General features: G+C 38.4%; 1 protein-coding gene across 4 annotated transcripts in view; it reads right to left on the minus strand.

The window, feature by feature from the left end:
- Window positions 1–26889, minus strand: part of NAV3 (neuron navigator 3) — a 350025-nt gene that overhangs the window by 149177 nt on the left and 173959 nt on the right. For 3 of the 4 annotated variants that reach the window (XM_073900615.1, XM_073900614.1, XM_025881299.2), the window contains exons 9-11: window positions 19054–19169; window positions 4837–4945; window positions 3759–4142 (exon numbers count right to left, since the gene is read on the minus strand). In XM_073900615.1, coding sequence (XP_073756716.1) covers window positions 3759–4142; window positions 4837–4945; window positions 19054–19169 — 609 coding nt within the window. Of the gene's footprint in view, window positions 1–3758; window positions 4143–4836; window positions 4946–10706; window positions 11653–19053; window positions 19170–26889 lie in introns of those variants that run through there. The other variant, XM_073900616.1, reaches the window with a different exon arrangement.

A 26889-nucleotide genomic window follows, 5' to 3' on the forward strand; every position in this document is an offset into this window, starting at 1 on the left:
GGTCTATTGGAAGTGGCAGAGCATAGGCATTTTTTTTCCTTAATTTTTTTACTAACATATAATGTATTATTTGTTTCAGGGGTACAGGTCTGTGATTCATCAGTCTTATACGATTCACAGCGCTCACCATAGTACCTACCCTCCACTGATTTCTGATTTAAACTGCTCCCAGGATATGCTTTCTCTCCCCCAGATAAGCATTTTGTGTGTGTATAAAGAAATAGACAATCCTCATTATTCACAAACTCCATATTTACACATTTGCTTACTTGCTAAAATTTGCAAATCAATAACTGCAACACTTTCATGGTCATTCATGGACAGGCACAGAGCAGCGAGAAGTTTGAGTTGCCCATGAGGACATTCCCAGCTGAAGTCAAGTAAGGTGACGTTCTGCCCCCTTGATTCAGCTTTCCTACTGCCAATGTGTCCTTTTTACAGGCTCTTGCGAGCCACGTTTGCCACATTTTTGTGCTCCCTGTTGGAGATTCTGCTGTTTAAAATACCCCCCAGGTGTAGTGCTGAGGTGTTCTTGTGTTCCTAAGTGTAGGAAGGCTGTGGTGTCTTATGGAAAACTATGTGTTAGATAAGCTTCATTCAGGCATGAATTACAGTGCTGCGAAGGCGTGAGCTCAATGTTAATGAATCTACAATATATATTACTTCACAAATAAGGTGGCTTTAAATTGAAATACACACAAGACAAGATTATATTCTGATGAGCTGATAAAAATGTTGTGACCCAAAGCTCACAGGAAGTACATCTGTATTTCCCCTAGGAGCAGTGGTTCGGTATTCACTAATTCAGTGTATGTGGTGACTACTGCAAATAATGGGATTGACTGCCTGTGTGGGTGTGTGTGTGTTATGTGTATATGTATATATATGAGTGTGTGTATACATTAATATATGCATATATATGTGTGTGTATATAAATATAGTATATTTATGTATATAATTCAATCTTTATCCAGGGGGAATGAGAGGGCTCTCTCTGCGGTTCTCCCACTGGCTGGGCCCCTGCTCGGAGAGCAGTCATCAACCATGCTGCGGTTCGTGGTCTATGGCAACCCCAAGCTGAGAGCCCACTCCTGGGCTCGCTGATTGCAGCCGGCTCCCTCGCTCTGATGCCTGAGAACTCTGATGCACTCAGGCACCCCCAGTCTTCCTGTGACCCCGAGGGTCCTGAGACCACACTGTCCCACCTAGGATTCCACCCCACTTCACCACCTGACTCATGAACAAATGCTCAACATCACTCAGCATCAGGGAAATACAACTCAAAACCATAATGAGATACCACCTCACACCAGTCAGAATGGCTAAAATTAACAAGTCAGGAAATGACAGATGTTGGCGGGGATGTGGAGAAAGGGGAACCCTCCTACACTGTTGGTGGGAATGCAAACTGGTGCAGCCACTCTGGAAAACAGTATGGAGGTTCCTCAGAAAGTTGAAAATAGAGCTACCCTACAACCCAGCAATTGCACTACTGGGTATTTACCCCAAAGATACAAATGTAGTGATCTAAAGAGGCACCTGCACCCCAATGTTTATAGCAGCAATGTCTACAATAGCCAAACTATGGAAAGAGCCAAGATGTCCATCAACAGATGAATGGATAAAGAAGATGTGATATATATATGTGTAGATAGATAGATAGATATAGATATATATAGATGTATTACTCAGAATATTACTCAGTCATCAAAACAAATGAAATCTTGACATTTACAATGATATGGATGGAACTAGAGGGTGTTATGCTAAGCAACATAACTCAATCAGAGAAAGACAATTATCATCTGATCTCACTCATGTGTGGAATTCAAGAAAAAAAAGCAGAGGATCCTAGGGGAAGGGAGGGAAAAATAAATCAAGATGAAATCAGAGAGGGAGAAAAACTGTAAGAGACTCTTAACCATAGGAAACAAACTGAGGGCTGCTGGAGGGGAGGGAGGTGGGGGGATGGGGTAACCGGGTGATGGACATTAAGGGGGTCACATGATGTAATGAGCACTGGGTGTTACATAAGACTCATGAATCACTGATATCTACCTCTGAAATTAATAATACACTATATGTTAATTAATTGAATTTAAATTAAAAAAATAAATCTTCATCCAGTAGTGAATATAAAAACACATATGCTCTCATTTAAAGAGATGAAGAAAGAAAAGAGGAGGGGATAGGAGTGAGAATGGAAACAGTGGGTGAGAAAAGGGAGAGACGGGGGAAAAAGTTCATGCCTTTGATGTTCCTGTGCTGCCATCATGTTCCCCAAACTGGGTACCCCCTGTAGGTGGTATTTAATACGTACAAAAATGATAACAATAACATCCACAAATTAGCGTGATTATTAATGATAATAAATGGAATTATGATGCTGATGATAAATCTGCTCAACGCTCATACTGTGACAGACTTTGAGTAAGTACAATTTTGTGTGTTATTTCCTTAATTCCTAATAATTTTGTGGAGATTCTGCAATTTTATCCTTATTACAGAAAACAAAAAAAGAGTTTGGATAAATAAAGCCCCCAAGGAGTCCACAGATAGCAAATCGTAGAAAGGAATTTAAATTGGACTCTGATGCCAGTGGCATCTCAACCACTTCCTACCCTAACTAAACTGCAATCTGTCTTCCTAAATCTAAATTGTTGGAATTTAGCCATCTGGGAAGGGGCAACGAAAAAAGCACTGGATCTGAGGATATCACAGCAGAGCTATACATCTGATCTAAAGCTCTTCTGTATTTTTTTAGGTCTGTCACCTTTCAAATAAGCTTTTCTTCTTTTCTTTTCTTTCATGAATGAAGTCAGGAAGGGTTACTCATATAGAAGAATGCTTTCTGATACTGGTCCTCTCAGATGTATAAGGACAAAAAGTAGGTCAAAGCACTAAATTTAGGGTTTTGGGAAAACATGAAAATTATAAAATTGATTTGGGAAGCTTTTCCTTACGTTACAGAGCCAAGGGGTTTTGAAGTCAGATGAATGTGAGTTCTAATGCAAGTCTCACCTTTCCCAAGCATTATATAATTGTGGCCAGTTAGGATCAGTTTTTGTATCTGTAAGGAATTACAATTATTTATAGAAGTAGCTTTAATAGAGTATCCTATTGCCTCATTCTCAGATTGAACTAAAAATTCCACATTGCCAAAAGCTTTAAGAGTTTTATAATCATAACAGTTTTGGGGATTATAATAGAAAACAGAAGAAAAACAGGGCTAATTTTTTTTTAAATCTGACACCATCAAAAGAGATCGAAACTCTTAATTCTAAATGATTTTCCCTCAAGTTAGATGGGAGGGGCATAACTGAAGAATGCTAGAAAATATTTGTCTTCAAAGAAGTTACAGGCAGCTTTGACAAGCCAAATTAAAAAAAAAACAAACAAAAAAAAAAACAGCAGCTCAGCAAAACTCCTCCTGTCCCCTTCTCATGTCTTTCACTACAAAATCTGTGACTTAAGAAGCATGTGAAAATCACTCCAAAAAGCACAGGGCACATTTGGTTCTCTAAGCTAACAACAGAAAGACTTAAGGGCTTACAATGAAAAGATTTTATAGAAATTTTAGATATTTTACTTTTCATGAATGAGCAGAAGAAGGTCTGATATACCCCGAAACCACCTTCGATTTATCACATTTTCTAATGACTTTGTGAGCTAACCTAATTACTCTTTCTCCAGCTAATGCATCTTAGTAGACCAATTTCCCTGTTTGCATAATGCTGGTGGAGACCAAGGCCACTTACCCACTGTTGATGTCATCAGCCCTGAGACTTTTTCCAAGGATATCACCATCACTCATATATCCACCAACGTCAACTTCAGAAGACATGTCCAGGTCACTGCTTGCTTTCTCACTCATGTCAACTTGGGTTATGTTTCCTAGTCGAGAGACGGCTGCTCGACGGAGAGGTGTTGTGTACATGAACCTCGAGGGGTCTGTGTGAATGAATCGGCTGGTACCACTGCGGGAGTAGCCAGCCCCCAGGGAGGGAGCATCTCCAGCCTGAAGTCGAGGACACGCCTGACCCAACCTCCAGGTCATGGGAGTGGGTCGGCTTGTCAAGTTGGGTATGGTCCTTCCATTCACTTCTGTTGTCACAGTGCTGTCAAATGTTGTCTCCAGGGTGCTGGCAAACAAATGAAGAAAGACCTAGACTCGGATTGACTTGGGATCATAGAGCAAGAATACATGAAGACTGGAAAGGCTAGGGCTGACTCATTTCTTAGAAGTATGTCATTTTCATGAAAGTCAAATTATGCTTTCATGATGAGATGCAAAACACCTCTGCAGATGTCAAACTGTGGGATGGAGCATTCATCTGAAGTTTGTCATTTTGCTGTTTTGCTTTTGAAAGAAAGGCCATTGTCTCATTTTAGATAAAGCAAAATTGTGTTTCACAGTTTCAACAAACCTTTCACCTAACTCCAAAAGCTTCCCAGAACTACTCTGGAGGTTGGGTACAATTATGTTTCTCTCTATACCCCCCAGCCCCCACTCCTGCCCCAGATGCATTTCAACTGCAACTTCTGCCCACTGTTGTTTGTCACGGGCATGCAAATCTACCTGGTAGTGATGCTGGTAGTTTCAGGAGCTAATTCAGTTTGAAAGGGACACACTATGGAAGAAGAGATGGATGGGAGAAAAAAAGTCCCTGGGTATGTGCTAAGAAGTTGCCAGCTGAATGTCATGTAAAATTTAAGTGAGAAAATAGTAAGGGAAAATTCAATTATTTCTTTATCCTTATAAGAGGTTAAGTGCTTGGTTGTCATTTTTTTCTTTATTGGCCCAAAGATATATAGAATTGAGAAAAAAAAAAAAACCTGTGGCTTATCTGGGTCCCACGAAGACTGGACATAGTCTCCTCTAAATTTTGCCTCAAATCTGCTATGTTTTTAACTGTTCTCATTCTCCTTGTTTCAGGGTCTTCACCTAGAAAAGTAACATAATAATATATTTGTCAATCAAGTCATTTACTGATATCAGAATAATTGTATACATAGATAAGTAATATAAATTCTTCTCCTTAAAAATATAATAATAGGAAATTCCAAATGCTTACTATCTGAAAAGTATAATTCTTCTTTCTACATTCACATTCAATAAAATGTGAATAGAAACAAATGTAACATTACAAGTAATAATTGATCAGGAGGGATGATAATACAATAATACTTTGTAGATCCATGACCTTAATCATTGCAAGGTGACAGTGATTAATTCAGAAATATACTATACAGTACTCCATATTACTGAGCTTAATTTAAAAGTCTGAAATTATTTGGATCCTAATTAATCTCATAATTACCTATTTCTAGGTCTAATCAGAATAGTAAGATAAACTTACCTTGTAGCAATTAAACATTTGGACTCTGGGGAATAAGATAGTGGCCTTTTCTAATAGAAGCAATACCTTTGTAAGTCTTCTATTAACATTAGATGGCTTTATTTTTAACTATTTTCCACTTTCTACAGGGACTCACAGCAACCCCCTGTGACACTAGAGTTCCAGTAAAGTCCCTAGCATCTAAATCCAGCATGTGTTTAACAGACATGAAACCAGCAGCTTTGCCCGGGTGACAAATGCTGGCCTTGCTCAACCACTACCTATCATTTGGAGGCAGAGGTGACATTAAACCAGTTTGATTATGGACATGTAATACTTCCAAGCCAGTGGCCGTTTGTAACTGGTCTATCTGGATACTGAGAAGAACATGGGGAGACAGTAGAGGAAGTACAAGAAATTTTAATAAGAAAGAAAGATGAAGGAGGAAAGGAAGGGAGGGAAGAAGGGAGGTAGGGGGAATGGATGGGTTAAGGGGGGAGAAGGTATGAGAAGGAGAGGGGAAGAGAAGAAGGCAAAGGAAGGGGATGGTGGGAAAGAGAAGGGAATGGAAGGAAAGGAAAAACATCAGGGGAAAGTGAAGGTAGGAAAGAGCATGTATTAAACTCCTGTATGAAAACGGTCGCACAGACAAGTCAAGATGCATTCCTACAGTCTTTTTCAAGAATACCGGTAGATATTTAACGTTTTCATTCTCTTCCACAGAATTCATGCCAGATTAAAAAAATATATACAGCAAATACACCCACTTAACATGTATAATATAATCATAGCGTTGGTAGGGATTTCAAAGAACGTCTCGCCTTACTTCTCAGCCAGTGAGGAAACTCATCTATGCCTCACTTGGGAGATAGCCATGTGCCTCTGCCTGAAACCTCTAAGGCTGGAGATGCATCCTCTCCAGGAAGGCATGACTCCTTCTACCAGGGGACAGGTCTAGTTGTGAAAACATTTCTGAGGGTGACTCATTTGCCTCCCTTTCATTTCCATCCAGTGGTCCTAGGAGCTGTGGAAGGTAACTGAACAATCTATACTACCTTCACCATGACCCCCAGAGACTGGAAGACACCAACTGCCCATTCCTCTATTTTCTTCTTCAGCCACCCATCACCACATTGTTCATTCTTCCTCATCCCCACTGGTTGCCAAAACAACCACCATTCTGCTGCTGGTCTGTAAATCTCTACGTTTTAATTGAGAAAATATTCGAATGATTAAAATATGCTTAACAGTAGCATTATTACTTCAAACTCAGAAAGTATAAAAAAAGTCCTTAATATATTGTCAAGATAGAAAAATAGGTGTTGTGCCCTCATGCACATGGCATAAAATTTTCCTACACTAATTCAAGGCATGCAATCCTTAACCTTATAAATTAACATCACTTTAAAACTCAGAACTGTTAATAACCCTTGAGATTCTAATCATAATCTCTCCGGAACTTCTTCTCATCCTTCTCATAAATAGAGCATATTTGAGAAATGGCTAGGAAGAAGTCCACTTTTTACTTCCAAGTAATCTGGTAAACCCCTGAAGATAAAGAAGGCGTATGTAAGGAAAATCTTAAAGGGCAGAATATCACTGCAGCCGAGGGAAAAGCAGAAGTAATTGGAGAGATTTTACTCCAAGTGGGCAAAAGAAATAGTGAAGAATGAGACAAAATTGGAGAAGCCAATACCAGAATATAAGATTTCATACAGTAACAAGCCTAAGTTTCTAAGTGATGGTAAGAATTGACAAGTCTTAAAGGAGGGAAGTATTGAGATGACCTTCACTGGAGGGAGGAGGGAATATAGTTATTGACCTTACACAAGGTCAAAGAATATACCATTACATGTCCCCTGTCCCTGGCTCCCTTCCCTCTGTGAGAACTCTTACACTGTAATCAAATTGCATCTCAACCACTTAACTGCCATAATATTAATAGCATTGATATTTGAATTATTTTCAACACTTTCTTAATATAAATTATAAGAACATTGTATTTTCAGAAATTCCATTTCACTAAATTTTTTTTCACATCTTCAGCTTTTAAATGTCCTTCTTCTGGGGTTCCTGGGTGACTCAGGTGGTTAAGCACTGGACTCTTGGTTTCGGCTCAGGTCGTGATCTCATAGGTTGTGGGATCGGGCCCCACACAGAGCCTAGAGCCCAAGTCAGGCTCCCCAGTCAGCACTGAGTCTGCTTGAAGATTCTCTCCCCCTGCACCTCCCCACCCCCATGTGCATTCTCTCTCAAATACGTAAATATACCTAAATAAATAAATAAATAAATAAATAAATAAATATCCTTCTTACAATCCAACAGGCATCTTAGATCCTTGGTTTTTCCAACTGCATCCATTTTTGTTTATATAGCTTCTCTCATATTTCAGAACCACAATCTCCTTTCCTCCTTTGGTTTATTCACTTATATGGCCCTGCACTGTTCATGACAATCAAACAGACCTTTTCCTCCCAGTCCTTATTGAGCAAAACATAATTGCTGCCTCTTTCATGTTATGGAAGATAACCACCAAGTCAAAATTTATTGCAGTGAATGTTTTCAATGACCCACAAAAGTCAAAATACAATTAAATACACTTACAAACCCCTTTAGGATTACACAAATCTGAAACATCCTATAAATTTGTATCCAAATGATATCTAGAAGATTGGGGGAGGGAAGGGAGTCTCAACGGAAAAGGCCAAATGTAAAAGCACAAGTAAAATGACATATTTAGTAACATAAAAGCTAGTAACATAAAAAAATACATATGATAAATTCATTTAGTCACAAAAGTGTTGTATCTCCTCTCACTTCCATAATCTCAAAGCCACTGAGGCTCAGTTGAGACCTGCTCTTTGCCCAACTTAAAGAGGACACTTTATAAGCAATGAGAAAGCAGTTTGCAACTATGTTAAAAATTCAAAGTGAATTCTAGAATATACCATTTTGGAAAACGTGTGTAAGTCCTTACCATCCCATCTGACACTCAGGAGGCTTCCTTCAGGAAGAATAATGGCTTCTACATTTTTGCTTAGGGATAGATGGGCCACTTAATCTGTGTGGTCCTGCTCTTGCTTTTTAGGCTTTAATTATATACATTGTAATTAACACTGCCAGTACTGTCATCTTTTAATAGGAAGTCAAATTATATATGAATGAACCTGATTCACAGGGAATTATGTCCTCTACACCACCTACTTTGCAAATGTTATTATTTAGAGTCCAGCTGCCTGATTTATTTTGAGAACCCTAATTTTATAGATGACCCCAACAGTGATTTGGATGGAAATTTTTCAAATCCTCTTAAGTCAGATACTTTGGGTAGAAAATAGCCAAAACATGGCCAATTACCTTTTAAATATTCTCTTATATAGTTATAGCACAGACCCTAGTCTGATCTATTAGGATGCTTAAGATTAAGGAGTTGAACTCAAGGAACCCTGCCTAAAAATTAACTTGGAAGAGGCCATTTTGAGTCAGAAACAGAATCTAGTCAAGCACGTGGCAGAAATCCTGAAATTCCTATGTGCTCTGGGCTTGGATATATTTACCAACTTAACATGCATCATTATTTAAGAAATTGCATCGGAGTGCTTCATTATCCTGATATGATTATTCATGTCACAACTATTTGAAGAAATTCTTCCTTACTTTCTCACTTGCATTTTTGAATACTGGCATAAAAGTTAGAGTGGGGGAAGCTGTAAAAAGAATAATCCCATAAATATAATAAGCAGATGCTCAGTTTAAAAACCATGGAATACACAGACTTCTATTGAGAGATTACCCTCTGACAGCAATGCTCCAAGTTATTTATGCACAAAAAGGCATATGTCATCAACACACCCACATACAGCATGGTATAATTTAACAGAGCAACCATCAAATATTGCCCAGGGACTGCTTTCTGTTCATATCTTTGAGAATACTTATATATAAGGTACTTAGAACAAGATAAATGCTACTACTTCAAAGGCAAAAGATGAATATTATTTGATTCTGCAGTTTCAGAGGATCAAAAAAAAAATAAAAAGATCCTTAAGAAGACTCCCTCTCATGCTTTTGTACTGCATAGAAGTCTTTCATGAGAAACAGTTCATCACAGAAATCATACAATGGTGAAGAAGTAACTCTTCAGTGTCTGAGCACCTGGTGTATTCAGATTCAGATTCAGAAATCACTATTCCCACAACTGTGGAAACATGACTCTTTTAAAGCCAAACTGACATGAAAAATTGAGCAATATTTGCCTCTGCTGTCTCTCTAAGCTTTCTTCTTCTAAAGCTGGTTCACTAAGATTCCAGAAAGCCTCATCAAGCATCTGGTAACAGGAGGTTCTACACAGAGAATAAAAACACATCCACATTTAGCATCAGTTGTATGAACCAGAAACAAAGAGATCACTGGTGAGGTTTAATTCTTTCCAATATGGGGAGTCTTACATGAAGTTTTCTTGTAAACATACATCTAAGCAACATATGAGGTGGTCAATGGTTTAAAACTTACGGATTTTTGAAGAAGGGACTGTGTTATGTAAATGCACTTTGGCAGAACACTCAATGAAACGTAACAACTAAAATGGATACAGTTTGGCTATTTAGGCAGGCAGCAAAGTAGAAACTGAAACAAAATAGAATTACTTCAGATATCTTCATATCTTGTTAAAGGTTATGTCAGAAGTTATCACTGAGACTTATGCCATCAAAAAGGCCTACTTTGTAAAGTATAAAAATAGTTCACAGTCATTGACACAGTAGTTTAAATAATTACAATGTACACACTCAGGATAATTTTTTGCCAAACACCAAAAAAAAAAAAAAAGCAATGTGTGAGTAAAGCTGTCAAAAGATGCCTCTGCATTTCTGGAAGTGTTACTAGCATGTATGGTGCTTGTCACTGATGTATAAATGAAGGGCATCTATTTGGATACCACTGAGGCAGCTGAAGAAACTGACTATACAAAAAATTTACCCAAGAGGCCCTTCATTGTTCATTCCATATTGGTGGGGAGGTCACCTTGAGGGAAATTCAATAAATAGGTCCCGTTAATTACTAAGTAACAAACATGTTTGCAATCTTAAAACATTAACACTCCTTTACGGATGTCTAGAATGTCCTGGATACCCGGCCAATAATGCCTAGGGCAGATTACTGCTATTCATTTTCTCCACATAGACTTTACGACTTGTTCTCAAAGTTCAGCTTTACAAAGAAAATAATGGCAACAAGTAATTAAAAAAAATTTTTTTTCGAGTTACTAGAGTTTTAAAAATCCCGCTGGGAGAATGGAAGCTATTTAGCTAATGCAAATGGGCAGCTTCTTAAAATCCCATCCTCCTTTTGGGAACAAATCAGACTTACCTAACAAGTCAGTGTAAAGTGCCTGTTCCAGGTCGCCCAGCATTGTGAGGATCACATCCTCATCCAGATGAGCTGTGCCTTCCCGCAGGCAGCTTTCTCCCTCCTCCTCAGCCCAGCTCCTGCTGATGCTGCTTTGCCTGGAGGACACGTTTTCATCTTCGGACCTGCTCTCTTCATCACTCTCGCCTTCCAAGCCTTTTCTGGAAGACCAGTCCTCTAAGCCCTCACTGCCTGACTGGCTGGGAGGCAGGAGGTTCCAGGCGCCCGGGCCACCGGTGTGGTACAGGGACTGCACGGAGCGCGAGAGAAATCGGGACAGCGAACGCCTCTCTGCATAGTCCGATTCTCTCTGGCTGGCCTTTGCAGCATTTCCAAACCAGTTGGAAATGCGCACAGTGGGTCTCCTCTCCCCCTCGCCGGTGAGGGAAAGATTGGTCAGAGACTTTTGTTTCTGAAGGCAGGCTCCTTTTCTCCTTACTTCTTTGCTCCGAAACACAGAGAGTTCAGCCGGCCGCTGCATGGCTCTTTGCAGGGGCTTCTTCTTTTCAACTGGACTTCATATTGTCTTTTTACACAGAGAGAGCAACGGGCCTTTTTGGTTTTAATTAACACATACACTTCACTAAAAGCCCCAACAGGCACCAACATTCATGTAAGACTCTAGAGCGACAGTACAATTAATCAGTTGCCCACAATTGAGCTTGCCACATTCTCTCTCTCTAATCAGCAGTACTTACAAGTATTTTGCTTGAGTGTATCTGAAGCAGAAAAGAGTTCACCAAAGACACTGCTCCAGCTGAAAGTAGCACGGGAAGCCAACTACGTTTTCCAGTCTTCATCCAATCACATGTCTCAGCAGGACGATGGGTCCACATCTCCCTCTATCACTTCTGTGTTCCCAAACGTGAGATAGTGAGGCACCAGCGATCTCTCTCATGGTTTTCTTTCTTTCTTTTTTTTTTTTTTCCCCCTACCTCTCACCAGCCCTTCACTGATCTAGGTCTGCAGCCCCTGACTCTAGATGAGCTGACACGGTGCAGCACATACAGCCTCCGCATCGGAGCCCCCTAAGAGCAGAAATTAAGCACTGAAGCCCGGTGCTGCACTAGCGGCTGGTGTTTTAGTATTCCACCTGCATTCTCAGATCTATGGCCCTTCCTTGCTGCTGCAGTGGATGCTGCTGGCTGCCATGGCAGCAAACATTCTGCTAAATTAAAACAGAAGCACGGAAACGGCTGTCCAGCCTAGAATGCCACAGGTTTCAAAGCCAAGCCTGAAAGAGATGCTACACTATTAACCCTATGCACATTTAAATCACTCCTGGCCACCCAGCCCCAGACACGGACGGACACACACACACACACACACACACACACACACACTCACACTCACACATTCTCCGACTCAGAGAATGACAGACTAATTCTCGATAGCTGCAGGCAGTTGAAGCAGGCAGATCTGCCTTCTGAATGTTGGGATTTGTGCTGTAAAGCACAAATCAAATTCAAGAGTGTAAAGGACCTGAAAAACGTAGCATGACACTCTCCACTGGCTGGCAGATAATGCTTTAAAGGGAAAGACTTCACCTCATCTTTCAGGGGCTTGTTATTCTGAAGCTATTTAGTAAAATCCTAACATGACAATAAAAATCAGGACTTCTTCCTGTAAAAATTAGCAAAGAAAATAAGACGATTTCCCCCAATATTCTCACTCAAAGCATATAACTAAAAGTTGATGGCCAAGTATGCAGAAAATAATGATGTGACAAAAAATATAAAAGGCACATTATGTTTTTTGATACTGAGCATTTCTTCTGGTCTAGTCCATAAACCTATTGCAGCAGCAGCAGCTCTTTGTTTTTTAATATTTTAATAAAAACAGAAAATTTGTTATATTTATCTTGTACTGGTTGTGTATATTCACCAGCACGCTGAAATTCTAATTTTAGGAAAACTTTTCTTTTAAAGATTTTATTTATTTATTTGACAGAGAGAGACACAGCGAGAGGGAACACAAGCAGGGGGCATGGGGGAGGGAGAAGCAGGCCCCCCCCCCAGCAGGGAGCCCGATGCAGGGCTCCATCCCAAGGACCCCGGCACCATGACCTGAGCCGAAGGCAGATGCTTAATGCCTGAGCCACCCAGGTGCCCTAGGAAAACTTTTAAAATACTTATTAGGTCTAGTAGGGACCACGTGTACCATTTAGAGGTAAGTATTAAAAAATTTGTTTGAGGTTTTGTGTCCATAAACATTCCATATGAAAAGGAGGAAAGTGGAGAAATACATAGAAATATTTGGCCATTCCAACTGATGAGTCCCTATCATTTTCTGAACTAATATGATCAAATTACCTCTGAGTTTTCACTTCATATTACCTACCTCAACTAGGGGAAATGCTCAATTTCTCAACTATAAAATTAGCATTATAATATACACTGCCTATACTTTTACATATGATAATAACCTACTTTGCAAAGCTAATTAATTCTTATGCCCAGCCTTAAGGCAGATCATACCTAGATCTGTTTCACACACATATATAAAAGGGAATTAAATGAAAAGCAATTTTTTACAATTATTTGTAGAAAAGAAACTGCAATTAAGCAAACAAATAAACCTGTGAATGTGAATACTGATTCTTAATTCTTGGGTCTTTAAAATAAATTTCTTATATAAAATTTGCTTAAATGAGGTTACGAATGTCACATCATAGAAACTGATGATTATCCTTATAAAAACATCAGTTTACAAAGTGTTTTTTAAAAGATCAAAATGCCACTCCCCTCTGGATTCCTAAGCAATACATGTCTTTTTCTTTATTTGGAATTATTGTGACCCTGTGAATTACCAGGTTATGAGACTATAGTAAGTTTACTGATGCTATAAAACTTTAATTTGTCTGACATGTATTACACTAAAGTACACATGTAGTGTACTCTTGAGTCTCACAGATTCACAAAAAAGGGAATTCTTATGCTTTAGACATCAAAATAAGTGAAAGCAATAATCATGCCCTCTTCTTATACAAAGGAGCTTGTGAACCAATCAGCTTAAACCTGTGGTTAAACTTTAATGTTCAGAACTCTGGGAGGACTCAGTAAGTTATAGCTTGCTGGGCCCCAGCCCCATCCCTACTCATTTAGGAGGTCTGAAAGGGGCTTGAGACTTTGCATTTCTAACATATTTCAGTGATGTAGACACTGCTGGTTCTGGATACTGATAACTACTAGGCTGAGACTAGTGTTTTTCAACTGTGTTGAGGACATTCAACTGGGTTAGGGGACATTCAGCAACACCAGGACTTACAAAACCAAAGATACACTTTTGCTCACATTAATGTCCCCTCTGTTGGCTGCAGCTCTGATCCAGGTACCCCTTATACTAAGACCCATACTAAAAGAGCAATACCAGTCTTCAGACATGTTGATATTATGACAGAGGGACAAGCAATGAGAGATCCAAGCATTGACTCTTAAAGCTTCTGCTCAGGAATGGCCCATGTCATTTTTCCACTCACATTTCATTGGTCAAATTAAATCACATGGTCCATCCTGATTCAGTAGATCAGGAAATATAATCCTCGAGTAGGGGTGGACCCAGGAAGGGGCTGATAAGGAAGAACTGGTTATTTTGAAGAAATAACCCTAACAGAAAACATCACAAGGGTATTTTTGTTTGTTTCTTTATCTAAACATATTGTTGTCAACTTGCAGCTACAATAGTTTTTTCCCCTGGAACTATATCAGTATATCAGTTTACCCTGAACAACAGTGGGGAACCCATTTATTGCTTCTCTAGAGGCAGCTATACCTGCTTGCTTTGGATGTGCATTCATTTATAGGTATAATTATACTTATTTGTATTCACCCATATAAATGTATGTTATACAAGGTGAAGGAAGAAGTCTCAGCGCATAGGAGATGAATATACATAATCAATACTAAAAATGAGAATCACTTTAATTTTGCCAAGACTTAACATAAAGCATAGCGGCTACAATGTTCTAAAAAGGAATGCTTTTCAGCTTTTTAGTAAACATAATTATAAAGTGGCTATTTAAGTAAGAGATTGAAACTGATTTAAATTACCTGAGCTTGATTTTCTTAATCTTTCTAAACATTCAAGAAAAAGGCAACTTATGTGATCATTTACAGGTCTTAAATACCATATATTGACCATTACTCAAGACAAAGTCTGGTAAGCCAGAAAAGAAAACACATGTAACCATCAGCTTATCCTTCTGCTTAATCTAAATTCTCACTTCTAAAATGATTCCCCAAATTCATTCAATTATGTTATTACTTTTTTACAAATGGCATGACAGCTTTGCTAATACTAAGTCAGTCTGGCACTTTCAATGTTTTTCAGTTGAGTATAAATTCTAGATAAAGGTTAAAAAGTGCATTAAACAGATGTTGTACATGTTGGTAAAAAGCCTTATGCACAAAAAAGGGCAAGTGTGAACCTATGTAAAAACAAACAAACAAAAAACAAAAAAAAAAATCCTAAAAACTTTCCTGAATGATTCCAGTGGACTAAAAAATAAAGCTCACTTTACATTTGGCAAGATCTATTGGCACTTGATGAAAGGGATGGTCTCTGAGGCCAAATTCTTTCTGTCAATGAATATAAGAATGAAACCTAAGCCAAAGCAGTAAAATCTGAACCATCGCTTTGGCCAGACTTATAGCATTGAGGTTGTGGCATGAATCTTAAAGGATAGGCAAGAAGCTCACTCACCCATCAGAGTTCTATATCATTAGGGCTACTTCTCTTGGAGAGCGCAACAGAATTATTCCCCAGGGAGGCTCCCGCACCAACTGTTAACAGTAAGAGCTCAACAATAACAATAGCACTGAAATTTCTGGTTATAAAAAATCCAGTGAGCTACCAAGACTCCAGTGAACTTAAAAAAAGTTCCCAGTTTTACAATAAAAAACAAATTAAACTAATAAGATAGGTAGAATTTTTTTTCAAATTGTTTTCATTGAAGTTGTTTCTTCCTAGAATATTATTTTAAGCTCTATCTAACTCTTTACGGCTAACTTAGTTATTCCCAGGCAACTAGTAATTTAATTATTTGTGGTGTTAACATTTGTATCTTACTCTTCCATAGCAGGACTCATGTCTTAGTTGTGTTTCCTTTCCCAATCCTTGCAATGTCCGGCATGGATAAGGTACCAGGTCAAGATTACTGAAAAATATGGTGGATGAATAAAACTATCTCACAACAATCCTGTGAGTTTATTAGGCATCATAGTCATCTCACAAAGAAAGGAAATCAAAGAACAATTCAGCTAAATAATGGCAGTAGAGAGGCCAGACGTGTGTTTTTCTACTTCCTAGAACATTTCACTTCCCCTATTTCATATTGTCTTTGAGGGAATATTCTGTGTACTCAGCAATAATTTCAAGTGCTTTTGTGGTCTGTGGTTTCTCTAGCAGCCAGAATATAGTAGCAACAACAGAAAATCAGGAGGAGGAGAAAAGAAGGAAAGGAAGGGGTCAAGAGAAGTTCTGTTCTCGCTTTTTTCAAAAATTAAAACTGGAGAGATGTAGCAATCCTGAGGACTACAGAGGATGAGTTGGAGCAGAGGGAGCTATTGAGGAGGTAAAAGAGAAAGTTATCTGAGGAAAGGTGGAAAGAATGCGTGTAAATATTATAGCAAGTAGATGTGGTAGCAGGGATGTATGAAGTTCTTTCCTCTCTGCTTTAATTTTTTGCAGTGAAATCAACAGCAAGGTCATCAGTTAAGGGAGGGGATAGAAGAGCTGATATGGTAAGTTTGAGAAGAAAAGGTATAAAATTGTCATCTAAGTACTTGAGAGTGAATGGGCTGGAGAAATACATAATGATTGCTAGGCAACACTAAATATTCATTACATGTTGGGGGCCATAAATATAAAGTGAATCACATCACCATGGGACGTGTTTCTCTCCAGGTTCCTTCACTGCTGGTATGGAACAGGTGGAGGGTTGGATGTAACCAGGCCTGTGATTTTATCAAATGAAATGAGAGGGGAGCAAGAGTAAAGGGTATACACAAAGGTCAAACTGCATTCAGTAACCACAGGAATTCAGCAGGTTGTGGGGGCAGGGGCGGGATGGAGAAAGAATATGCAGAGTTTGACAAGGGTCAGTAAAAGGCTGTGGGATCAATATTTAGATCCCATTTAAATGGGAAAAAATGGGATCCGTATTTAAATCAGAATTTAGAAATCCTAATAGAACCACTGGTAGAGTTGGAACAAAAGAAAAGAGCACTGAAAAGCCAGGATGGAATCAGCAAGATTGGGGTGCCTGGAAGTGAGTCTATCGAGAAGCTGCAGAGTCTGATGATGCCCAGATTGAGGGTAGGACCATAAGCCTAAGTAACTCAGAAGGGATTAGAAGACAAGATCATTGGAAGAAAGGCCAGGTATGCTAATCATTCTCTCATCACGGGTCTACCTGTATACTCTCACCTAGATTCTTCCAATCACAGTAATCAATTTATAGCTTACTATTCATAAATGAATATCATCCTTCTTCCAGGAAATCTCAAGTTTGCATTAGAGAAATTTTTACTATTTTTTATTATCATTTTAAACAACAGAAATGACACAATCAGGTAAGACTCATTTCACCATTTGTTTGCTGTTTTCATTCTTTTATTATATTCCTATCTAAATCACAGACTCAAACCTATGATTCTATGTAAATAATTAATAAAAATGCAAAATAATATTGTACCTCCTAATAAATCCATTAAATTATTTTATTTAAAGTCTAGTTTATATTTCACTTCCAAGTGTTAGATTTAAAAACCTCAGAACATTAAATGGAAATATTAACTGAAAATATGAAGAAATGATCAAATGGTGGACAGAATAAGAAACTGGAGAAAAAAAATCAAATATGGATTATATATTTACTCAGAGGCACTCAGTGATATATGAATTTCAAAGGAACAATGTTCCTTTGTGAAATTCCCATAAAAATTAGAATTCAAACTGTACTAAACGCATTTTGTCCTAAATACATGAGCTCTAGTATTTCACAGTCATATTGATACATAATTGAAGACATTCATGAATAAAGAAATGTATGAAGTATATGAATCTTCATGCCACACCAAGTTTTAAAAATATCCAGTCTCAATACAGATATACAACATCATTCTGATTATGAGACTATCTGGAGCTATGGGAAAGCAAAAACTTCCCCAACTACTTGAAAAATCTGCAAATACCATCCTGATACCTATGTCTTGGCATTACCTTTTCTACCTTTACCCAGCAGTGGTCCATTGTCATCTTCACACAAAACTTCTGATGCCTGATGATGCCATTGATAATTCTAAAAGGACCCCTCGTGATGTTGTGCTGTCAATGTGGCCAATATCTACTGGTGGATATTGCAGTCATGGCTGATGCTTGCCTAAGTGTTCAAGTCCACCAAAGTGGAGAAGCTCTTTAAGCCCCAAATTTGTGATATGGTTATTTTCATGAGCTTCAGGAAAATACTCTGGATCTTTGGAATACAATAGCAATTTTTTTAAATTAAGTAGTTCTTTTAGTTTTTTTCTTCAGAATATACAAGGGCTGACCAGAAATGTATTGGAATAACAGATGTACCTCTACTTCTATGAATTCTTACTCTTTGTCGCCTTAGGAGCATATATTTTGCTAAGAGCTTTCTTAGTTGCTCATACATACAGACCTATATAATAGAATTACACAAAAGGCCTTCCATATATACCTTCATTTATCTGGGTCCTAGAAAAAAAACCACATTGGACTAACACAGAGAAGTTTGTTTTATATACTTAAAACTCTGACAAATTGTGTCTGGGATATATTTTTTTTCTGAAATTATTTATATGTAATGAAATATTTCCATAATTAGATTTTTTTCCTAAATACACATTTGGAGCCATCATGTAGGAATGTTCTAAATAGTACTGAATTGAAAAGAAAGAGGGTTGGATTGGCCATGGAACATTTGCATTGACATCTGATCCTTAACATTTTTTTCAATCTCCAAATATATTCAAAGGCTGTCTTATTAACAATAGAAAGTTTTCCAGATTTTCTCTAATTATATTGAACTTGACTGAGGGCAATAATGACTTAAAGATCTCAACCTCCAAAAGCACTACCATTCTTTACAAAACACTTCACAGCACAACAAAGAGATCACCCTGAGCAAAGTAGCCAAATATCTAAGAATCTCTGAAGCATGAGATGTACACAGTCCATTTATGCTTAAGATAAAAGAGTAGAGCACAAATATGACTTAATACAAAGACATGGAAAGATTGCAAAAATTCTGAGGTTTGACCTACCCATCAATCAAGTCACTTACCAGATATCTCCTCTAGGCACTGCTTAGCAGTTTTATTATATGATAAATCCATCTTAGTAGGACTGGTACAGGACTCAGCAGATGGTAAAGAGGTGCCTTCATTTTCTGAATGTGATCTGAAATTAACCAAAAAGACAGAAACAAATAGCAATTGTGGTCACAGTGACTCAAAGTTCTCTAGTACCAGCAGAAATCAACATGTTAAAAGTTTTCTATTAAGGTAAGTAAGCATTTCCTTATGACAGAGACATTTCAAAACTATCTGTAAGAGAAGTCCTTATTTTTCATATACAACCTGAGTAGGAGTGAGATATTAAATTAGATTTCTTAGACTTTTCTGAATTTTGAGAGCTTGTAATTACCAATAGTTGTATTTTGCAGGAAGCAAAAGACTTGAAAAGATCTTTTTTCCTGCTATTTTAGGCAAAGTCTGGCTAAGTTGTGTTCTTGTGAGAATAACTAATAAAAGTACTGAAAGCACCCCTAAAATTATTTTTTCCATGAAAATTCTAGAAAATATATCCTAAAATTGGAAATACAAGTAAAATTAAATTTCAGAAAAAATAAAGTCAATCAAAACCAAATTCTCATTATTAAAATTTCATCTACTTTATGTTTTATATGTTTATGTGTGTGTATGTGCATTGGTATGTATTTGTGCATGTGATTAACATGTAGAGAGTAGGTCTAACCAAATGAAAAGCACAAAACAGATGGACTACATATATTTTGATATTCTACTCTTCATGCATTGCTTCTTCCTCTTATGCACAGGCAAATGTTTTAAGAGGCATGATCTTTCTTGATGCAGCTTCAAAATCTACATATATTTGATCCAAATCACCACATCTTAAAAAAATCTACAGCATGAACTACTAAGACACAGATGGAGGCAAAGCAATATAGCATTGTATGCTAGACTGTGTCCTTTGGAGATTTTGCATCTGCTTGGAGTCCCATTTGTATGACTGGGTTTGGGCCATGGCAAGAGGTCGCTAAATATTTCTTACTTTTAAAGACATCTATAGAGAATATTTATATGTGAAAGAAAAATTCAGTATTATTTTCGGAATCAATTTTTAATTAATACGTTACTTTTATTCTAAATCCTGGTGTTGTTCGAGAGAAAATGAAGTATAATCACTGACACCAAAAATATTTTATATTGATCTGACAGATATAGAAACTCTGAGCCCATTAGGGTTTTAAGAAATCATGGAAAACTTTATGCTATATGTATGGATGTATGTGTATATACAGGAATTGATATAGAAAAGAAAAAGCTATGTAAGAATTAATACAAATGGTTTCTGTTGATTTCTGGCAGACTGTCCTTATTTTATTCTAACTCGAAACTAAATATAAAAAGCATGGGAAAATTAAGAAAGAGGATATACTATCCAAGTGACAAGACATACCCTAAAGGCCAGTAAAGACCCCAATGTTGTTAAAATCAACACATTTTAGTCTTCACCTTCCCTGATGCTTTGGCAGCATTTAGAACAGAAGACCATTATCCTTTTCATGAAATTGTCCTACCCTGGCTTCCATGACAAAAATTTTCCAGTTTGTTCCCCATTCTCTGTGGATGCTACTTTTCCCCTCTTTGTTCTCTTTTGAACAATCATTAAATGTTGTGGTTCTGGATGGTCAAAAGAAGAAGACACAGAGGGCAAAAATTGTTACAAAGATATCTCAAACCCACCATGTACAGAATTAACCTTGTGATCTTTTCTCAATAAGCCTGTTCCTCGTTTGTGGTGTCCTGGCTGAAAGCTTTAGGGAACCTATGAGGCTTTGCATGGTCTGATCTCCGGCTGCTTCTCCAGGATCATCTTGCACAGGACACCTCTTATCTCTCTCTCTCCCCTGTGGTCACAAGAGTCTTCTACTCACTTCTCAGAGTTCCCTGCCTTAACAGGGCCTTTACACTCCATTATTTTCCTTCCCTCTTCATCCAACTAAGTCTCTCCCTTTAAGTCTCAGTTCAAGTAACTCTTCAAGAACCATCCCCAATTTTCAGGTAAAGTCCCAAATTATAAGTCCTTATTGCTCTCTGTATATATATCTTATAATGCAAAATCTGTATAATTATTTGATCAATGCTTATCTCCCAAACTAGACTCCATTGTCCAGGTTTAAGCTTACCATTGCACCCCAATGCCTAGCCCTAGTCTCGCAATATGTTGCATTCAGCAAATACTTGATAAATAAAAAAATCTTACTATTAGTGATGATAAAATAGCATTATTGGAGTACAGCATATGGAAGGAAGCATGGTATAATGGTGCATGCACTGGGTTTCTGTGTAAAACTTGGCTCTCTAACTAACTAGTTATTAACCGATGTGACCTTGCTAAGTTACTTAGCCTTCCTGAACCTCAATCTGCTCAGGTATGAAAGCAAAGAAAAATATGTGCCTTGCAAAATAATTGTGAACTCAGGCGTTATTATTACTAAAGGTCTGGAAAGGCATTCTCTGGAGGCATGTAGGATTCTGGTCAACATTAAAATGTGGAGAATATATCTGACTCTCTGTGTAGCCCATTTCTTTTCTTTGGCTCCCAGGTTCTCCTATATATGTCTATTGACAGCCCCTCACTACTCACTGCTGAAGCCCATGACAGTTGGTTCTTCTCCTTGGGCTCACTTCTTGCTGGCCACTGTACTTCCCTGACCTGCTCCTTAGACAGCTGTCTCTGAATGAAGGGATAAAATCCTCTGAAGTTTTCTAAGGCTTTTTGTTACTTGCTGAAGAAGTTTAACTGGAGAGTATGTAGTGAGATTGGAGACCCCAGGGAAAGCTGACTGGCTGCTTGCCAGGAAGCCTCAGAAAGGCAGGGTGCCTTGGTAAACTGGCGGTGAGCCAGGATTGGCCTCTAGTCCTGCAGACTCAGTATTCACAGACCGATCTCTCAGAAGCTGAGTCACATTAAGTAGTTCACCGTGATGGCTGTCTAAAGCCCAGTGTCCACTGGTTCTTATTAGAATGAGATCAGCAGCTGTTACAGGAGCCTGAATGCCTGTGGTCATGTTAGTGACAAAGATTCACAGTATCTCCCTCTAAAAACATCTGAAGGGAGCCAAAGCATATTCAGAATGTGTTTTGAGAGTAGAAATTTTGCTTTGCTCTGAACAAACAGATCTTAAAAAGTATTGTTCAGGAGCTGACTGTGGCTATCTTCCTCAGTATATGAGACCTGGTACTCAACGTACCAGGTTGAGTGAGCCGTCCCCACACCCCCTGTCTGAGACTCTGCCATAAAATGTATGCACGCTTCTGACAGCTCAGTCTTGTCTCAGAAGCCTTTGTTTTATTTTGTTTTTTAATCTGTCAGTGTGTATTTCTGGCTGAGTCCCTCTTTATTATCTTTTTACTTTCAGTCACAAGAGGCAATCTTATTTACCTTATTTTCAAGTTCTTTGGTATATTTTCCATGGTATTTCCTACATTAGCAATGATAGGGAAGCCGATTGATCAAGGAAAGGAACATGGAAAGGTTAATTTTTTTAAATACTTATAAAAAGGACTGAGAAGTCATCTTTGGTTGCATGTACATGCAAATGGGTCCAGATCTCTGTTCTACATATGTTACGAATCATCCATTTCTCCAGGATTTCCACTCATAATTTGTTAGAGTGGAATCAGATTTTAACTCCAGTCTCCAGAGGGGCAATCGCTGCTAACTGGTAAAGATTTAACTTTTATACAAATGATCAAAGAAGTTCAGTTAAGTCTCTGAAGACTCCCAACATGTCCTCTCTTTTTGTACATGTTTCATTCTAATAAAATAAAAGGTTTCATGAAACAATTTCTGAACAGTCCAGAATCAATAGTGTTCTCCAATCAAAGGGTACAGTTTGACAGATACAGCGGATACTCAAGTGGCATCATCAACTGTTCCCACATAAACTGACACTGCATTTTCCTCATACCGATTGGAAAAAGAAAAAGTGTCATGATGTTCCTTTAAAATATTTAGAAGACATGCCCTGTGCAGACTAATTACTTTGCATTTGCAAAACACTCGACATGTTACAAATACCTATTGAAACTGTGAAATGTAGCATTGCAAAAAACACCATTTAATTTACTTAGAGTGCTAATAAGCCAGGCTCTCAGTGTTAGTATCTGTTACCAAGGGGGTAGTGGTGAAAAGTCTAGCCTTCACCGATGATTGACATAAAAGCTCTTTCCTGTTTATGCGCACTTACTATGTGCCAACTACTAGGCCTGGTATTTTATCTATGGCATATCACTTACATGTCACAACAATCCTGTTGTTATGGAATGGATGTCTGTTTCCTCCCCCAAATTCTTATGTCGAAAACTAATCTCCTATATGATAGTATTAGGAAGTGGAGCCTTTGTAGGCTAACTGGGTCTTGAGGGTGGAGTACTGATGCCTGGGGTTAGGGTTGTTAACAAAAGAGACCTCAGAGAACTCCCTTGCCCCTTCTGCCCTGTGAGGGCAGAGTGAGAAGGTGGTCACCTATGAACCAGGAAGCAGGCTCTCACCAGACATGGAAAGGAGCAGCACTTTGATCTTAGACTTCCTGGCCTGCACAGCCATGAGAAATAAATATTTGCTGTTTAAGCCGCTTAGTCTATGGTATTTTTGTTATAGCAGCCTGAACAGATCAAGACACCTATAATGTAGGTGCTATAGATAAATTTAGGCTTCTAGAGGTTTAATAATTTGTCTATGTAACAAGCTGGTAGACGATTATTCCATATTTGAAACTGGTTGCCTCTAAATACTGTTCTATTAACCACTACCCTCCAGTTTAACGCCATCCAAATGCCCCTGGATACTATTTTAGGCATTTATGGTCTCCTTAGCTGACAGACAGCTCAGTCACTAAGTTAATGACACACAATATTTGAATGTGACAGTATCTATTGGCCTACCCAAAATTTTATTCTTTATTCTTCACTACCTTACGTTTTTACTCTTAAGAAAAAGAAGCTATTATACATAGCACTTAAAGGAATTCAACAATAAGTCCTAGATACTATCAACCTGCAAATTTCAAATTTCACAAATATGAGAGAGGGAACACAAGCAGGGGGAGTGGGAGAGGGAGAATCAGGTTTCCCGCGGAGCAGGGAGCCCAATGCGGGGCTGGATCCCAGGACCCTGGGATCATGACCTGAGCCGAAGGCAGACGCTTAATGACTGAGCCACCCAGGCGCCCCTGAGCATTTGCTTATTGATTTATATCAAAAATCTATCCTTCTGTGGATTCATCTTAATATGGATATAGTCACAAATATGAACACAAATAGAACTGGTCTGAGACAGCAATATTAATTAATGGTCTTATAGTTCCTGATTTATAAACCCAACAAGGGCAAAGAAAGGTGGTATATTTCCAAAACCACCAATGGTTTTGCCTTCTTCTTTCCTTCCTGTTGGGAAGGCGGACATATAGGAAGGGAAAATATATATTGTCCTCAATTTATGAAAGGGTTACAGTCCGATAAACCCCTTGTACATTGAAAATATGAAAATATTGTAAGTTGAAAATGAATTTAATATACCTAAGAGACCAAATGACCTAGCTTAGCCTAGTCTACCTTAAATGTGCTCAGAACACTTACATTGACTTCTGCTGGGCAAAATCATCTCACACAAGGCCTGTTTTACCACAAGTGTTGAATATCTCATGTAATTTATTGAATACTGTACGGAAAGTGACAAACAGGATGGTTGTATGGAGACAGAATGGTTGGGAGGGCATCAGTTTTTGACTCTCGTGATCACTGGCTGACGGAGCTGAGGCTCCTCCTGCTGCCCAGCATCACCAGAGACAGGATCCTACTGCCTATCACTTGCCTGGGCAAAAACCAAATCCCAACGTATGGTTTCTACTGAGTGCATATTTGCTTTGACACCATCATAAGTTGAGGGCTGTCTGTCTGTGTGTATATATATCATAGTTAGCTCACAGATGCCGACAAAAATAATGATATACGTGTGTATGTGGGAGCACACATACACTGGGAGCAGGGAGATTCTGGTTTCTAAATATCACTCTCTACAAAAAGACATCAGGGCTCCTTAGTAAAAGCTGCAGCCAAGACAGGGAGAGGACAAGATGAGCCTGGAACACCCTGAGCCAAAAAGAAATGAAGTTCTCAAAGAATAATGGGAACAGGAGCTAGCTTGAAGGGGATCCTGGTAGCAAAATCTGAGAAAACTGAAACATTAAAATAGTCATATCAATGAATTATAATCCACTGAATACAATCGGAATCCATTAGTCCACACAATTTGAAAAGAGAGGGAAGAGGAAGGGAGAAGGAGAAGAGATATCTCTTTCTTCACAAAGAAAGCCAAGGATAAATGCACAAGGAATGTGCAGGATTAGAAATCGTTTGACCTCCATCAAAGTAAAATATTAATTTCTGCAAGAAATCTCAATGGACGCTACACCTTATGGGTAAAAGTAGATCAAGGAGCAGACTTTTTATAGAGTCTCAAAATATCTTCCCACAAGAATACTTATTAAATACAAATGGGGTAAAGTAATTCTAGAGTGAAAAACCCTGGAAGACATTATCTTAATTGAGGGAGAAAATTTAACACCACCAAAATGGAAAGTAGCAATATTGTTGCTACCTGAGAGGGTGCAAGGGAAAGAACATGGCAGCATTTCTGTGACGTTCTAGACAAAAAATACAGAATATGCATCTACACGTGAGGAAATATCAGACAAACCCAAATTAAGAAACGTTCTACTAATGCCTATCTTCTGCATATCAGTGTCATGAAAGCCAGCGAAAGACTAAAGAACTGTTCCAGACTGAGGGATATTAGGAAGACATGATGATTTGACTCAACAGTCATCCTTAATCAGTCAAAGGGCTCTCTCTGGCACCATGAGTGAAACTTGAATAAAGTCTCTGGGTGCTCTAGGTGAAGTATATATGGGAGTTCTTTGTACTATTCTTGCAAATCTTCTGTAAGCTTAAAATTTTTCCAAGAGCAAATAAAATACAGAAAGAAGAAACAGCAGTGGTTCGATTGGGCAATCTGGCAGTAAAGCCTGTAAGCCAACTACAGAAGGTATTCCATAAAGCTTCTCTGCTGGGAGAATGCCGGCTCTTAGCACTATCCTACACAACAGGCCCTCTTCTGGTGGTGTGTCTGTATTCCATCTTCAAAATGCTGTTGTGTGAGGGAGTTTCAACTGCTACCCGACGCACAGATCTATATCGAACCTAGCAAAAGACCAGCTCGCCAAGGCAAGCATTCAATAAGCTGTAGTTTGTACTGATGACCATTTATGTCCAGTTCACATAAAACCACAATTGCAGCATAATCTGTAATAGTAGCTGCAGGGCTCACAAAAGCTTTTACTGCGTGATGGTTATCTGCTCTACATTTCAATCTTGGTAAATTCACAGCTCCTCCTACTCAATTTACTGGTTCAACAAATTAGCCAAACTTAAAACCCTGTGAGTAAGCATTTTCAAAATTAGTGTTTTGCATTCTTTACCTTTCAGAACGTAGTATATTCAAGTTCAATTTTCCATGTCACTTTCTAGGCAAATCTGAAATCTCGCAAAAACTGATTGCAACAAAAATTTCTCCTGAGAACCCATGATGCTGTTGTATAAGATACATGAAAGAAAGAAAACCTCTAAATTCAGACTTTCTTGACCTAATTTTACAAATCAAGTGTGTATAGAGTGTCTCCTCTTATATTTAATTCATAGGTTTAAGATGCATGATGATTTTCTTCTCTGTATAACAATGTCTTGCCTTCTCTGAGGGTTGGGGTGTGTGTGTGTGTGTGTGTGTGTGTGTGTGTGTGTGTGTGTGTGTG

The sequence above is a fragment of the Callorhinus ursinus genome, unplaced genomic scaffold, assembly GCF_003265705.2.
Source record: "Callorhinus ursinus isolate GAN/ISIS: 27379988/994484 unplaced genomic scaffold, GSC_fseal_2.0 scaffold14, whole genome shotgun sequence".
Taxonomy (NCBI): Eukaryota; Metazoa; Chordata; class Mammalia; order Carnivora; family Otariidae; genus Callorhinus; species Callorhinus ursinus.